Genomic DNA, 17956 nt, shown 5'->3' on the forward strand with positions numbered 1-17956 from the left:
AAAAAGAGCCACACACTACCCTAGATACTTACCCTAGAATGCTGAACACATGAAATATTTTGAGTCAAGGGGCTTTCATATTGTTTGGATTTAAAGTATTTACATAAGTTGATAAAAGTTTAGTTTCAACCAACCATGATTTCTTCCCAAGGCTAAATGTAAAAATAGATTTTTACATATGCTTAATTCAGTAGATATGAATAACAATCTAACAGAAGAATGATTTTAAGATAAAGATCCGTGCCCTTAAGGGATAAAATTTTATATTCATTACTATAGAATGCCATATAAATCACATTTTACTGGGAATACAAATCAACAATTGATAGACAAAATACTAAGGTTTAGAGCACAATACATAGTTTATACAAAGGATAGCATACCCTCACCATCTCTCCCTCACACCTCACCCCCATCCCTCAACCCTCAAAAGCTTTTCTGGATAGTTTTCATACTGAAAGCTAGTTTATCCTTCTCTAGTAATTAATAATAAATAAACAAATTTGAACCAAATATTAAACACGTGTCCTGCATCCAAACTCACCCTAAATAACATAGGCTTACCGTCAAATGTGTTTAATTTATCAAGAACAGCATGTTCTAAGACTTTAGATTTCTGAGATCTTCAGCACATTCAAGCTTCAAAGAAGTGGTTTTTAAAAATAATTCCTATGCCACTTACACACCCAGTCCGATTCCAAATTTTAGGGCTTAAGTAACTCCACGTTCTCAAGTAGGACAAATCCTAAATGATTTAGCTGAGCCATAAAAACTATAAATAGGGTACGAACTTTAAATTGTTCCTTTTCCTTTTGCATTGTATCCTTGACCAACTGACCCTACTTTTCCGGAACAAAAAAAAAAAAATTAGATTTATAGTCATTCTGAGGATTAGATTAGTAGTTTCAAGACAAGTGAGTTAACAGAAATAAACCATATGGAGCTATTAAAGAGAGGAGTGCCATGTCGACTACATGGCAAACTTTGTCAGCTAAATTCTATTGCTATGCAATCTCAATTTTGACATCTGGTTTTAAAGAAAGAAAGCAAACTGCATTCGTGCCACCTTACCAGGGAGGAAGGAAGAGGTAACGATGAATAGTCAGGAAAGAGAGACAGAGGGTCAGAAGTAGGAGGAGGCAGAGGTGGCGCGCGCTTGGAGATGTCTCACCTTTTCCAGTTCATCGTGGAGCTCGGCCAGGCTGGGCCGGAGCAGCTTCTCACCCAGGTTGGCGGCCGTATGCCGATAGTGATCGATTCTGGGCACAGCATCCATAGTGTTGTGGCCAAAGGTGCGAAGGTAGTAGGTATTGGTGTGGGTGTCATAGTAGTAGTGATGGTGGTGGCCGCCGCCGCCGCTGCCCGAGTGGAGGCTGCTGCCCTCGCTGAGCACCGTATCTCCCCCATTTTGGAAGCTAACATTAGCCCCCTCTCCCCCGATTCCAGCCGCGTCCGAAGGGCTCTCATCCGCAGACGACGAGGCGGCCGGATCCACGAAGTTCACCCGGAACCGGCCTTTGGCTTCCTCGCTGCTCTTGCCCGCTCCGCTCTCGCCACTGGCTTTCCCATCCTTCGGGGGCTCGGTGGTGCTCCCCGCGGCCGCAGCAGCTGCAGCCGCCGCCGCTGCTGCCGCTGCGGCCGCCCGCCCGGCGTTCTCAGTGACCAGATCTACCTGAAACCTGCTCTGGCTTGGGGTGGGACCCAGTGGTCTCCCTAAGCCATCTCCTGCCGCCGCAGCCACCCCGCCCCTGTCCGCTCCTCCCGAAAGGCTGGGAGCCACAGCATCCTCCTGGACCAGCAAGGCCGTCCCGGGAAGGTCCACTCGGGTTGCAGCGGCAGAAACGCGCTGCGTCTCCTCAGCGCCGGCGGGGGCAGGCAGCCTTTGGGCGCTGGAGGAGGGCGCCGGGTGTTGTGGCTTCTGCCCCACCTCCATTGCCGCCTTAACCGCAGCAGCGCGCGGCCGCCCAGGCAAACCCCGCAGGCTCGGCGCCCTCTACGCCCCAAGTCACCAAGAGCTGCAGCGGCGTGATGCTTCTGCTGCTGCTGCAATCCCAGGTGAGGAGAACGCTGCCCTCCCGTTAACCACTAGCTACACACACCCTCCTCCCTTTCCCGGGGAAGCAGCCCTGAAGCAGCTAGTCCGTAGCCCGGCTTCCCAAGGCGGTCACCGCTGGTCCCAAATTCCAGCCTGGTGGGGGGGTGTGGGGGGAGTGGAGAAAAGGGATAGCCGTGGGGCCCAGCTGGAAACGTCCGGGCTGTTTAAAGCCTCCGCCGCGGCAGCAGCAGCTCTGGCCACACGAGGGAGGCGGGGCTCAGAGCGCCCTCCTCTCAGCTCTTTTTCCCCTCCCTCCTCGGGCCGTACCCTCCGTCTCACACCCACCCACCCCTCTTTTCCACTGGCTCAGTTGCTCGGTCTCTAAGCGCCGCCCCAGGCCCGAGGAACCAGCAAAACACAGGAAGCCTCCTTCCCTCGCTCAGCCAGTGCTTTCCTCCCTCCACTATTCAAACCGGGCGACCCCTACTGAGGCGACGCAGACACCCCCCACACCCGTCCAGCTCTTTCTTAGTCGCCCCTTCTCCGGCCCCCGCCCCCACGACTGCTCTCCACGCACGCGGCCAGGCCCTCCGCGCGCGCCTGCTCCGACCCGGCTGCTGGGAGCTCGAGCAGCTGCTGCAGCAGCAATCTCCAGCCGCTCCCGCTCCTGCCTCCGGGGCTCACTAGAGATTCGTTTAAGTCCCTTGGGCCAAGAGGGAAACCGCCCTCCCTCCACCTTGAAAGACTTAAGTACTAAAGGATTCACACCGCCGCTGTCTCCGAATTGCGGCAGAAGCCCGGTCTCCCCATAGCTACCTCCCCTTTCGTCCTCCTCCAACCCTTTCTTTCCTCCTTTCCACTTGGTGATGAAAAGCCGGTCCTGCCACGGGCCCCCAGAGAGAGGGAGGGAGAGAGGGAGGGAACTGACTGACTGGTTGAGGCCTGGGGGTGGAGAGGGTAGGGAAGAGAATAGGCTTCTCTTCGCGCCAGCTCCCGGCAGGCTAGCACGCCCCCCAAGCTAGCACTCGCGCCGCCGCGGCGGAGGCGGATGCTCTCGGGATGACGGCCCCGCTACCGCGGAGGCTCCTGGGGCTCGCTCTTCTCGCTCTTTTCTTTTTCAAAGTTCTGGACTCGCTCCGGCGGCGCTAGCGAAATCTCGCGAGAGCCCCGAGGCGCCCCAAAGACTATCTCCAAGGAGGAAGGGAGGCCGAGGGGAGGGGGAGCAGGATCGGGGGCTGCATCTTCCCGGAGCCTGGCTCTCCAGGGTTCTGACCAATGGTGTTCGCTCTGTCTACCGGCCTCTCACTTAGTTTAATTTTCCACCCGTAGTGCGGAGAGATCATTTATAGGATATGATTGAATGCACACTTCCTCCCCCCACCCCAGTTTATTTTAAGAACAAAGCAAAGGATAACCTATTCTCATTACTCCCGTGGATTGAATTGATATTTTAAATAGTTTAATTTAATTGGAGTTTAGTCACGTAATAGTGAATCAAAAGTTAGTTTCCTTATCTATAAAAATTAATCTGCTTTCACATGATCTTAAAAATTGGAAAGACTCCCAGAGGCCATCTTGTCCAGTCTCAAGTGGAAGATTGAGTTTGGAGTTTGAGGGCCAGAGTGTGAATCGGGGTTCTTATGTGAACTGTGTGTCGTCACTTAATTTCTTTTTTTTAAATACTGTGAGTGCGTGGCAGAGTTGTCAAAAGAAAAAAAAAATTACACCTTGGAGGGACTGTGGGAAGACTAATGCACCACTGGAGGGCAGATGTATTGATATTCTGAAAGTGATTTGGAATTAATGTGGTAAAATACTGAAAAAAATTAACTTGTCCCAGAAATCCCACTGTTGGTCATGTAACCTAAAGAAGGTAAGCCCCTCCCCCCTAAAAAATTCACACACACATATTATATATATCCAAGATATCCGTTAAAAACATTTTTGATTGCAACAAACACTTAGAAACAGTTAAATGCCCAGTAATTGGGAAATTCACATGCAAAGTGCAGTATCTTACTATAGGAAGGACAAATGTGAGGAATTCTGAGAAACATGCGGAGATATGAGGTGATGCAAAGTTAGAGAGCAGAACTGTCAAAACAATCTTCGTTATGGCACCAGATTGTAAAGGGAAAAAGAAGTAGCTTGGGTAAGTGAATAAATGGCCAGCCTTGTAATCTGGAATATTTAGATTCCAGTCCAAATCTGGGACTTCTGCGGGAAACATGGGACTCACGAAGCTCTTAATTTCAGCTGATTAATTCATATAAGTTTTCTGTAGCTCTGACAGCTATTTTAAGTTGCAGGGTACATTCCAACCTGCACTGGTTAACGTTTGCTCATTGGAAGACCCCTATACCTTTGAAATCATAGGTTCACTCCAAAAACAGGTTTTTAAATAGAACAAATTAGGAGGGGGAAAAAAAAACCCTGAATGTTAAGTGATATTATAATAGCCAGTCTTGGGTTAGGACAAGAGGTAAGGAAATATTCCTTCTCTGTTTAATTTGAAAATTAAGTGTTTCAGACACAATGGAAGTTTTCTTTAACTTTGTTTTCCCATCCACCAAAAGTAACAATTTTTTATAGCAGAAACAAAATCTGAGAAAATGGCTAAAAATCAAGTGATGTCCCATTCAAAGAACATGAAGCTGCATGTACTTTTGAAACCTGTCTTCCAAGATGTATGTGTTCCAAGACCTGCATAGATAGAACTACAAAATATTCTCTAAAGAAATTATGACTTAAATAGCTGGATCAATGTAATAAAAATGAGGATAGTATTTATATTGACTTACAGATTTAATGCCCTGCCAGACTTTCAAATGGATACTTTTTAAAGTTGGACAAAATAAAGTTCTTTTAGAAGGACAAATAATCTAGAATCTAGTCATGAATAGGAATGAAGGGGAATCCTAGCACTTCTGACCTCAAATTATATTATAAATCAATGAATAATTAAAATGACTTGGTTTTTGATTGATAAAAAATAGAAAAAAAATCATTGGAACAGGCCAGATAAGGAAGAATCAGAACTAACTGGACTCAATATTACCCAATGTTTGATAAAACAAATTCCTATCTAACAGGAATTTCTGGGAATATTTGAAAAAATTTGGAAATTCTGGGGAAGTTGGAAGATTTAAAATAATGTCTTATACTATAAGCTTAAACTGAAATTTAAGTGTTAAAGATAAAGTCATAAAGAAATTAGAGTAGATTTAGGTGAGGTACCTTTTGCAGCTATGACTAACAGGAGAATGCTTAACTATATAAGTTATAGAGGTAATCAGAATTTTGATTATACAAAATTGTAAACAAAATCAAGGCAACTAAGATAAGGGAAGCATTCCACTGGAAAACAAATATTTGCATCTAATATCTCTAAAAATAGTCTTATATCTATGATATATCACCAACCAAAATAAATATATAATACCGCCAAGAGCTATTCCCTTATAGATAAGTGGGTTAATGGCTATGAACAAAAAATTATCAGAATATTAAAAATTATTAACAAGTTAATAGTTAACAAAATATGAAAACTTGTTCCACCTAAATTACTTATAACAAAAATGCAAATCAAGACAATTTTTGTAGTTTCATCTCATATCCTGCAAACTTAGTGTTGGAGAAAATACAGATTAGTGAACCTTCTTGGAATTATGTGAAGAAAATGACTAAGATCTCCATGCTCTTTGGCCTGGTGTTCTTCAGTGTAGACTCTCCAGAGAGCAAAGACAAAAAGTTCCATATGTAGCAAATCAATTTGTAATTTCACTTTTTGTTGTATTAAAGAACTAAGAAAACAAATTAGATGCTACTCAGTTAGAGAGTGGCTATTCAAATGGAGAATTGAAGAATGGACATAAATTGTGATAGATGAATATAATAGAATTCTTATTTCAATGACTGAAGAATATCGAGAGGTATAGGAAGATATAAATCGATGTAAAAGTAAAGTAGTAGGAATATGAAAAACAAAATACATAATGATTACAACAAAAAGATCAAAGCAATCATATTAAAGCATAATTTCTGGCCAGAAGATTATATCCAGAAATGACTACGTTGTAAAAACAAAAGAAAATCAGTAAAACATTATTTTTAAACGATGAGAGTGATTAATTGATATTTACAAAAATGGCTAGCTGCTATTTGGACTCCTCACTTTTTCCCTTGTTTCTTCCAGAATGCAGCAATTGAGAGTATTTCTTCCACATATAGCCTTCTTTGGCAGTTAATATTGACCCTCAGGAAAAGCACATGGTACATGTGGTTGTCAAGGTAGCCCAACGAGAAAGTTCATAGTTATTTCATACCATTCTAAACATGTTGGACAAGAGTTGCTGAAAATGAACTTTTCCTGCTGCAACTAAGAATGGTGTTTCTCCCAAAGCACATGGCAAAGGTAAACTTGTACTTGCATGCAGCCCACAGAGAGGTATCCTGAGAGTGGGCTTTCTCAACATGGGGAATTATCTCTTAGAGGGAGTTTTCCTTAATGTCATTCTTATTAGAGAAGGAAGAGACTTTTTATCAGAGAAACATGCTGCAAAAATTTTCCCCCAATTAATTATTTCCCTTTTAATCTTAGCTTTATTTGATATGTCTGCAAAAACTTTTAAATTTGATGTAATCAATATTATCCATTTTATCTTCTTTAATACTTTCTAATTCTTTGGTTATGAACTTTTTTACTATTTACAGATCTGTTTTTCATGTTTTTTCATGTCTCTCTACTTCATGTGATCTTTTATATCTAAGTCACATCCTCATTTTGAGCTTATCTCTGAAGTGTTAGTTTCAATTTAATTTCTTCCATACTATTGACCAGCTTTTCTAGCAGTTTTTATCAGATAGTTAATCCTTATCCAAATAATTGAGGTCTTTGTGTTTATCAAAAACTAGGCTTTTCAGTATTTTTGCCTTTCTTTGTTGTAAGCTAAACTGTTCCACTAATTGATTTCTCTGTTTTTAACAAATACTAATTTTTTTATAACAATAACATAGAGTTGTTGAGGAAATTTGTATTGTTTTATCATGCATATTTTTATAAGAAATTTTCTTTTTTTGTTGTTTCTCAATGATATGGGAAATGGGACAAAAGAAAATAAATTTCTGTTATAAGATATTGTTATAAGATGCCTTTCATAAAGTGGGAGTAATTTGTAAATTGATAAAACTTATTAAAAAGAAAAAAATAAGAAAATTACCAATGTAATCCCTAGAACTGGAGGAATGGAGCCTTCCTTATGGAGATCTCTACTCATCATGCTAGGTGATTTACTAAATAGAATGCTGGGCCTGAAATCACTAAGTCTTGTCCTAACTTCAAATCTGTTCTCAGACATTTCCTAGCAGTGTGACCCTGGGCAAGTCCTTAACTTTATTTGTCTCAATTTTCACATCTATAAAATGAGCTGGAGAAAAAAATAGCAAACTACTCCATTATCTTTGGCAAAAAAACTCTCTGCTTTCTCTATTTTCACATACTTTGTGTGCTGTAATGAGGTAATCATACTAAGGGCTGAAAGAACTGAAAATGAGAGACTCCATCTTTTACCACCATCCTGGTGCCTCTCCTCCACTAAGGTCAAGGTTGGCCCCAAGATCCTCCAGAGAGCAAGTCTGGATACTACATTTTGGCGCCTGAACAGGGACCTCCGAAGGACACTACACTAAAATTGACAATCCAATAGGAAGGATACTGATCATTTGCCTGTGTCCTAAAATTACTTTCTAGGGAGGGGAAATCCAATTTGAGCACATTATGTATTTCTGTATTTATTCACAATTATGAGTTCTATGCATCTTATGCATAATCAATGGGAATGAAGTAATGACTGTGCCATACCTGATATGCATTTTGTACCTTGACTACTTGTATAGGAAACTGGGACCCTATTACACTCATTTGTGATGTGAAATAAATCCATGAATACATTTAGATTTTTCTGAAGTTTTGATATTGAGAAGGATGAAAAGAGAAATGACCTTTTTGATTAAATCTGTAGAATCAAACCTGGCTTTTTGAATTCATTGTCTCTGGGGGTTCTTGGTTACAAGTTACAAAAATAAATGAATTATTGTAATAGAATTTTTGAAAACTGACTGGCATATTGGAATTTGTAGTTCAGAGGGAAAAGCATTCTCTTCAACTTAAAAGTATTATAGTAGTATCTTAATCTTGGAGTCCAGAGGTAGAATTGACTCAGTCCCAAGAGTTATTTAAGAGACTTACACAGGCTTTGAAATACAGACTGAGAGAAAGGAAGATATCAATAGCTGAAAGCCAATCTCCCCATCATGCTTAGTACTTAATGAGTTGAGCTAGAAAGACCTATTGACACAAAGACAACAAGAAAAAAGATGGAGAAGAAACATGACTAAGATGTGGCAGAGAAGGAGAGATGTGGAGGGTCATTGTCTCCTGTAAGCATCTTGGAGAAGAAGATTCAGTCTAAAAACTGTGGGTACTGATTGTACCTAGATCTTCAAGGACTAGGAAAAAATTTTAAGAAACATGGTTTGCTTCTTTACTCAAATATTTTTGGTAATCTGAATTTTACTTCAACCATAAAAAAGGGTGGGAGTTAGGTAGAGATAAAAATAAATTTTAATTAGGCCAGAAAGACAGACCTCTGCCTAAATGTTAGCAATTTCCTAACTGGAGTTTCTGAGGCATTGAGATTATAATCCTAACTTTTTTTTTTAATATAAAAACTCCATAACATAGCAGAAGAGGGAATAAGAAGATCTTTTTACTGGCCCAGACTTAAAAAAAATGAGCTCATTAAATTTCCAGAAACAAAGATGGGTAAAAAGGAAAAGGTAGTGATGGAGTTATTTGTCTGGCCAACTGCATCTTCCCTCATGAAACCCCACAACCATTGGTATTATAATGGAAAATACTTTGAAAATTTCAAAATATTATTATTACTATCATTGTTATTAAAGCATCAAATCTCTCTGATCTATATCCTATGTTGCTCAATCAGTAGTTATATTCTGCTTATATCTTAAAAAATGTGAGGATAAGGGACATAAGAACATTGTTCAGAACAGACAAATTAGCATTTTCTTATATGAGAAAAACAGTCAGAGGGTAAACCTGATGAAATGGTTTGGGGAAGCAATGCCCAGCTGATACTATGCACTAGGCCATTACTTTCTATCCTGCATTTAAGTCCTGCCTTTGTTAACCAACAAAAAATGCACAGTCAACAGCAGGGCACTGTTGAAATTTATACATGACAAGTAGGACTCCTGGAAATCTATTTGCCCCAATACAAACTACTTTGTCGAATTAACACTCACCTTGGAAAGCACTGAGAGTTAAGTACAAGAAGAAGGGAAAATGGCAATGGCAACAGGGATTCTCTTAGGTAAATAACAAGCAGAGCCTGGACTAAGAATAAGAAAGCATTATCTAAGGTAGTAAGTCAGGTAAGACTCTGTTTATACATTTTGCCTACTTCACAGTTAGTTTCTCTTTATTATGAACTTATTTACAATCATAGAATTGCAGAACCAGAAGGGATCCTATAAATTATCTAAATTTACTCTCCAATTTTACAAGTTATAATGGAAAGCACTACTTAAATTCAGATAATTATTTTAAGACTTAAAAAAGAAAAAAAAAGAGGCTTTTCACATATGACACAGGTAATTAGAAACTCTTTGAAAAAAGTTCTAGCTTTCACAATGAATATTAATCATGTGTTACATTTTAATATATGTTCATGATTCTACTGTTGTAGCAAGGGACCCAGTGTATAGAACTTAGGCCTTGAATTTAGGAAGACTAGAACATTGAACATTTACTATCTATGTGATTCTGGAAAGTCACTTAACCTCTCTCAGTCTTACTTTCCTCATCTGTTGAACAATAGAATCAAGTGGCATAACTAATGCAAAGGGCTTTGCAAACCTAAAAGTGTTATATAAATGTAAGCTCTTATTACTAATAATATTATTACTAATTTATGTTTTAGGTTTTTCAAAATATACAGTTCAGATCAATACTATGCTTTTTGGGGAAACAAAGTGATACTCTGTCCTGATGGGGAAAACTGGTTATCCTTGAAGAAACTTGTTTTTGTGATAATTGCTCTAATTTTGATTTCTGTATCCAAAAGATATTCTTCCTTAGATAAAACCAATATGGTGATTTTTCTATATATAATGGAAGGATAAATAAAAATCTAATTTCCATTTTAGAATGTTATGTTTATGACTTTGTATTCCTAAAAGCCAGGCACATTTTTTAAATGAAATTTTTATATTTTTCTTACCTAAACAATAAATACAAGATAATTATTTCAAAATGCATGGATTCTCTTAACCCTCCCCACTCCCAATTTCTGACCTGATTCCTCTAGCAGGGTATTTCAGTTATGGAATTAATTCATAATCCTTCCAACTTTAAAATTCTATATTTAGCATCTGAGGAACTCACTTCTCTAATATGGAGTGTCCAGAATAGCTACTTCAGATTAAGATACTCTTGTAGACCCAGGTGCACACAAAACTACAGTTCATATCATCAATGAGTTTATATTGAAAACCAGAGCAAAATTAGTTCAAAGCAAAGGCATCTGATGAAATAGCATAGTGAGAAAAAAAATCAATAAGAAGCCTTTCCTGGTTATCCTTAATGCTAATGCATTTCCTCTACAGATTATCTCTAATTAATCCTGCCTGTAGCTTCTTAGCACATAGTTTTGCATATTCCCCTTTAGATTGTGAGCTCCTAGAGAGGTTTATTTTTGGTTTTTTTTTTGGGGGGGGGTTGCCCATTTTTGTATCTCCAATTCTTAGTATAGGGCCTAAGCACATAGTTGGCACTTAATAAATGCTTATTGATTGATTGACTAATTGTAAACCTAGAGCATGTTTCTATAAATACAAATATCATTAATGGGGAAAATAAGAATGCATATTTTATATGAGGGATCACCTGTGACCAGGACAATTATGCAAAGGAAATTTACATCTCCAGTGCTTTGGAGACATTGATATCATCTCTCATTGCACTGTTCTCATTGGACCAGCTCCACTCTGGGCATTGTGCCTCTGCTGGGCACATCTCAGCTGAATGTTTCTCAGCTGGTTTCATGGTGAGTGGTGGAGGCTGGGGCATGAGTCTGACTGTATATTGGTGATGACCTCTCCCTGATAAGGGCAGGCATATAGCTTCTTAAACACCACACCCTGCTAACAAAAGCCTGGCAGATTGCCTTTTGCCAAGAGTGTCTTTTCTTAGATCTCTATAAAAGTTAGATATTCCCAAGATCCTTACTGTCTTTGCCTGTGAATGAATTTGAGCCAGAACAAAAAGTAAGCTAAGTAAGCAACATCATTGTTCTCTGCCCTTGCATTCTACATTTAAAAAAAAAAATCTGGCAACTCCAAATGATGGCATGGGCAGGGCAACTCCAAAACTCCATTATTTTGGTTATATATTTTGGCCAAAAACAACAGCAAAAACCCCTTTGCTTTCTTTCCTACATGGAATTCTATGTTAAAAGATCTATTTTGTCTCCATTGAACTGGCTACCTTCATTATTCCTCCTCCTAGAATTACTAGGGCCTTTCATATTATTTGCTCTCTGTGTAGAAAGGTCCAGTTTTCATCTTGACTAGAACCCCTAGTCTTCCCTCTCTTGACTTCCCAATTTATCTTTTTTATACATAGTTGTGTGTACATTGTGTTCTTCTTTGGATTGTAAACTCCTTAACAGCAGGGATTGTCTTTTGCCTTTCTTCATATGGCAGGAGCTGGATACATAGCAGGTTATGTAATAAGTGCTTGTTGGCTTGGCATTTTCTGCTTTCATCCAACAGACTAAGCCTATTGGAGTCATTAAGGAATTAGCCACACATTGAGGTACAGTTATAGGAACATTCCTCCAAATCCATTTTACATTTTTAAATTGGGGAGGGGGATTGTTTCATTGAGGTGTATAGTCCTATGTTTAGATAAATTGAGGTGAATAAAATCACTCTCCTTTTCTATAACCAAAGCTAATAGATAAATGTTATTATATTATATGCATGCTACTAGTACAGAAGCAAATAAACATCATCAGTGATCATTTTTGTCAGCATAGAGAAGCATACCTTCCCTGCTCCTTATGAGAGAGGAAAAAAGAAAGATGCTTTTCAAAGTATACAAAGTAGGCATCTTTTCCTAGTCCAGAGGCCAGTTCTCTCTGACACAATATTGTGCAACCACCCCAAGCCCTTTGCTACAGCCAGACATGGAGTAGAGATGGCAGGGTGAGAGAATACATAGCCTTAGAATCCCAAGTCTTTCAGTATTGAGGAACTTCACTGAGGAACATTCATATATCCATCAAAGTGGCTAGGGTATGTGCTTTGCATTTTATGAAGAGTCCTAGCCAGAATGCTTATTAGTAGAATAATGCCACCAGGTCCACTCCATGGGTAGGCCATCATTCCATCTTCTGAGCTTTGCCAGCTTAACTTTCTCATTGTAGGAAGAGGTGAACTGGTTAGGACCAAGGTGTTCTTAGAAAGACTGAGGGTCCTTTTTCCTCTTAGGTCATGAACCAGGAACTTTTGCTCTAACAGGGCTATCTGAAAAATCAAGAAGAAAGAACCTGAGAGGTGGAAGAAGGTTTTAGATTCCTGGTCTAATACTGACACTGTGTCTTTCTTTTTTGTTACATAATTATGAAGGGATTGAATAAGGTAGTTTCTAAGGGCCCTTTCCATTCTTACAGTTTGTGAATTTAAGAGATTGGGATTCCATTTTACTCTACTCAGTTCATAATATTGAAATATTAATTTCAATAAAAGATGAATTTCTCTTCTTAGACTATAACCCGCAGTTTGTTCTCTTTGGAAGTTTCTTTTTATCCTCTTGTAAAACCAGGGTGTGGTGAGAGCAATATCCTAATCTACACATTCATGACAATCTATCAATGTTGAGGTAAAAGACACCCCAATGACGCTAGGGTCCCCTTGTCGATGTCACAGTATAATGAAAGAATTATCAAACTAAGTTTGTGTACAGGTTAAGGGGCAAAGATTTATTATGCTACTAACAGTGGGCTAAATTCCAAAGGAAGTTAGCAAAGAACCAGGGTCAAGAAGATAAGTTTATAAGAAAAACTTAGAAAAACCAGGTGCTTCCTGTCACTGTTATGGTATATTTCGGGAGCATCTAGCTGGTGAAGTGGATAGAACACCAGCCCTAAAGTCAGGAGGACCTGAGTTCAAATCCAAACTCGACACTTAACACTTCCTGGTTGTGTGACCTTGGGCAAGTCACTTAATCCCAATTGCCTCAGCAAAAATAATAATAATATGGTATATTTATGGTTTAGAAGTGGAGTTAAGGAGTGGCCTGGTTCTGACTTTGTGAAGTGTACAATACCCATAATTCTCTGGGCAGAATTGGGGGTAGGGCTGGTGGTAGAGAGGAATCTTCTGAAGGTTTGTTTTCAGTCCTGAAATGTCCTGAGGTCAAGTGATGGACACAGTTTTGTTGTCCACCTGCTTCTACTTTAATCACCTCATTATTGTTGCTCTTTAGTCCAGAAACTCTGTTATTACAGGCTGTTGTCTGATAGCCAGCAATATTTGTAGCCATAGCATCCTGGTCATATAGAGTAAACTGGGACAGGATAACCTATGGGAAGACATATATCATTTTCAACTACATCACTCCTAAACCTGTTGACTTTAGGGTGATTTCTACCTGTCCCCTAGAAGCTGCATCACATCATCAAGGTGGAATCTTCAGTCTCCCTCTGAGACTTGCCTGGCTGACGGTTATGAACAACTCAGCTTTGCTTGTTCAGCTGCATTGTAACTCATGGTATCCTTAATGTCCATCCTTGTTGATTATGCTTCTCCTTTTGTTAACTGTTGAATAAACTATGAACATCTCATTTTATTCCAATATTGAAACTAAGCTATCAGGTTACCCATCTGACTCTATTTGACAGACTGTGTTTTACAAGGTATTATATCAAATGATCTCTTAAGTTTCCTTCCAGAGCTAACATTATTTTGAGGGTTTGGGACGTTTTAGATTAGTTTCTTTTTTTTTTTTAGCACCTTTTCCTCCCTCCACCTCTAAAAAAAACCTCTGTTAACTATAACAGACTTAAAAAAAATTTTTTTGTTAAGTATTTTTTTATTAATTTTATAATTATAACATTTTCTTTGACAGTGCATATGCATAGGTAATTTTTTTAAACAACATTATCCCTTGTACTCCCTTCTGTTCCGAATTTTTCCCTTCCTTCCCTCCACCCCCTCCCCTAGATGGCAGGCATTCCCATACATATTAAATATTTTATAGTATATCCTAGGTACAATATATATATATATATATATATACACATGCAGAACTGAATTGTTGTTGTTTTAAAAGAAGGATTGTATTCGGAAGGTAAAAATAATCTGGGAAGAAAAACAAAACAAAACAAAACAAAACAAAACAAAACAAAAAACAATGTTCACAGTTTACACTCATTTCCCAGTGTTCCTTTTCTGGATGTAGCTGATTCTGTCCATCATTGATCAATTGGTATTGGATTAGCTCTTCTCTATGTTGAAGATATCCACTTCCATCAGAATACCTCCTCATACAGTATCATTGTTGAAGTGTATAATGATCTCCTAGTTCTGCTCGTTTCATTTAGCATCAGTTGATGTAAGTCTCTCCAAGACTCTCTGTATTCCTCCTGTTGGCCATTTCTTACAGAACAATAATATTCCATAACATTCATATACCATATAAAAGACTTTTAAAAATTGTTTTTTTTAAAGTTTAGTATCAAAAAATTTAATATCTTGACAACTTGTCTCTCTACTTCCTGGCAAAGAGAGGAAGAAGAGATAGAAACTGTGTCAGATTTTATATTCTTGGGCTCAAATATCATTGCTGATGGTGACTGCAGCCACAAAATTAAAAGACACGTTCTTTAGAAGGAAAGCTATGGCAAATCTGGACAGCATACTAAAAACCAGAAACATTACCTTGATCACAAAGATTCATATAGTCGAAAATCCAGCAGCAATGTATGGCTGTGAGAGCTGAGTGTTGCAGAATTGATGCTTTCAAATTGTGGTGCTGGAGAAGAGTCCCTTGGACAGCAAGGAGATTAAATCAGTCGATACTTAAAGAAATTAATCCAGGCTATTTACTTGAAGGTGAAATATGAAGCTGAAGCTTAAGCCACATAATAAGAAGATGAGACTCATTTGGAAAAGATCCTGATGTTGGGGAAAATTGAAGGCAAAAAGAAAAGAGGATAATAGAAGAGGAGATGGATAGATAATATTATGGAAATAATAAACATGAACTTAGATATCAAGAAAAAACAGAGGATAGAAGTCCATGGAGTCATGAACAGACACACAATCGAATAACAAAATTGTTATAACAATTACAATTTAATTTTCCAAGCCTCAGTAATCATATTTCCTGTGTGCCAAGTATGAAGAAATAACAATTGTTCTTGGTAACTAAGTATTAAGGCAGGCATATATATATATATATATATATATATATATATACATATATACACACACACACACATATATATATGTATATATATATACACACACATATATATATGTATATATTTACATTTATATATACAAAAATATATATATTCTTCCTCTAATTGGGGGAGTAGAGATGGATAACTTCTATAAAAGGATTTGTAGTTTTATAGAGTATTCCTTCCCTCATAGGTTTATCTCTACTATAATCACTTTACTCTGATCACCTGCCACATAAGGCATCTTTTTTGTTGTTTGCCCTGAGTGCAAAAATTCCTGGGAACAGCTCTATGACTTAAATTTCTAAATGTTCCATTCTTTTAACTAATGATACATAGAATTATTCTTTGTTATTTTAAAATAGTTTTTTTCTTTCTTAATCTATAAATGGAATCCTATATATTTAACCACTTGATTTTTCTTTTTTTTTCTTTTATTTTTTTGGCTGAGGCAATTGGGGTTAAGTGACTTTCCAAGAGTCACATAGCTAGAAAGTGTTAAGTATTTGAGGGTAGATTTGAACTCTGGTCCTCCTGACTTCAGGGCTGATTTTTCTATTATCTATTTTGATTTCTTAGCTAATGTTAATTTCTTTATTTCTATAAGTTATAAATATATTTGAACTTTTATTTGGAAATTTCTGAATATGCTACTCCAAGGTACTTCCTTTGTATAGATAGAAGGTTATGGATATAAGGAATCTCAAATAACTGTCATTATAAAGACCCACCTTTAGAATGGTTTAGTACTTATATGATCTCACAAGATAACATTTCTGTTTTATGAAAAAAAAATATATGGCTTAGTACTTATGCCATCCTAAAAAAAAGATTCCTAGTCTGTGGAAAAAGTATGTATGTATGTATGTGTGTGTGTGTGTGTGTGTGTGTGTGTGTGTGTGTTGCATTTCAGTTTGGAGCAAATTATACATTTTTTATATATTGAATAACTATATTCAGGAAGCTCATAAAATCTCAGCTCATATATCAAGAAATGGAAGAGACCCAAGAGGTTATCTAGTTAAATACCTTTATTTTATAGATGGGAAAAAGAGGGTTCAGGGAAATTAAATGACTTGTCAAAGATCACCCAAATAAGATTTAAACTCAAGTTTTCTGACTACAGAACCATTGCATTTTCAACTGCACTATATATAGTGCCTTAATTTAAATAAAGGCAATTTAGTGAAGTGAAAATGAGGAGGTATTAGCAGCTGGAATGCTGGAATGGAAGTATTAAAAAGGAAACATCTCTAATCCAAGCTTTCAAGGAGCCTGGAGATTAGAAGGGACAGATAGGTGGGAAAATGGAGAGAAAAAAGAGAATTCCCAATGTAGTCCCTAGAATTTGAGGAAGAAGCCTCTAGTTTAGAGATCCCTATTCTGGCTACTAGATAGCTCAGTAAAGAGTTCGGGGAATCAGGAGGGCTCAACATCTTGAATTCAAAGATGGCCTCAGACACTTACTAGCAGTATGATCCTAGGCAAGTCACTCAACTCTATACCATTTAGTTATTTGTAAAATGAGCTGGAGAAAGAAATGGCAGATCACTCCAATATCCTTGCAAAGAAAGCCCCACATAGGATCATGAAGAGTCAGACTTTACTGAAAATGACTGAAGTTATTAGAAGATTAAAAGATTTAGATTGAATGCATTCCAGATATAGGATACTCTATTCAAAGACAAAGAGGTGAACTCTGGAATGATGTATCTGAGGGACAGCAGTAGAGAGTAATGTGAATTAAGAAAGGAAAAGAAGATTAACAGAGGAGTATTATCTGATCCTAAAAACAGTAGGAGCTTCTTGAGGAAAGGAGTCAGACCTCTATTGTAGGAACACGAATATCACTTTTGCTGCTGTGTGGAAGATGAATTGATACCATTTAGACAATTGCAGTAGTACAGATGAAAAGTAATGAAGATATTAGGTTGGTGGTTGTATGAGTGAAGAGAAGGGAGTATTTGAAAGACATTGTAAAGGTAGACTCAACAAGATCTGATAATTCAATATTGAGGGTGAAGGTGAGGAGCTGAAGATAACTAACCATGTTTGCACACCTGTTTCACTGAAATAAAATATAATGGTACACTGTGCAGAAAAAGGGAAATTAAGAAAAATTGTGGGTTTTAAAGGAAAGATAATAAATTCTACTTTGGACACATTGAGTTTGAGATGTCTATAGATTGTAAATTTGGAAATGTCCAATAGAAATTTGGTGATGTTGGCCTGAGTTTTGGAGAAAGAAAAAGATTAGATATCTATATTTGGGAGTCACAGAGATATTTGAATCCATGGGAAGATCACCAAGTGAGAGAGTATAAAGAGGAAAATAAACACAGTTAGAACCTTGGTTTATTCCCTTTAGGGA

The 17956-nt window shown here is 38.1% G+C and overlaps 1 protein-coding gene across 2 annotated transcripts in view; it reads right to left on the minus strand.

Annotated features, from left to right (window-relative positions):
* The window catches only part of LOC141550622 (solute carrier family 12 member 2), a 106961-nt gene extending 104663 nt beyond the window's left edge, over positions 1-2298 (minus strand). For both annotated transcript variants that reach the window (XM_074281450.1, XM_074281449.1), the window contains exon 1: positions 1172-2298. In XM_074281450.1, coding sequence (XP_074137551.1) covers positions 1172-1933 — 762 coding nt within the window. In that variant the 5' untranslated portion in view covers positions 1934-2298. The remainder of the gene's footprint in view (positions 1-1171) is intronic.
* Positions 2299-17956: the final 15658 nt, after the last annotated feature.

Source organism: Sminthopsis crassicaudata, chromosome 1 (genome assembly GCF_048593235.1).
Source record: "Sminthopsis crassicaudata isolate SCR6 chromosome 1, ASM4859323v1, whole genome shotgun sequence".
NCBI lineage: Eukaryota > Metazoa > Chordata > Mammalia > Dasyuromorphia > Dasyuridae > Sminthopsis > Sminthopsis crassicaudata.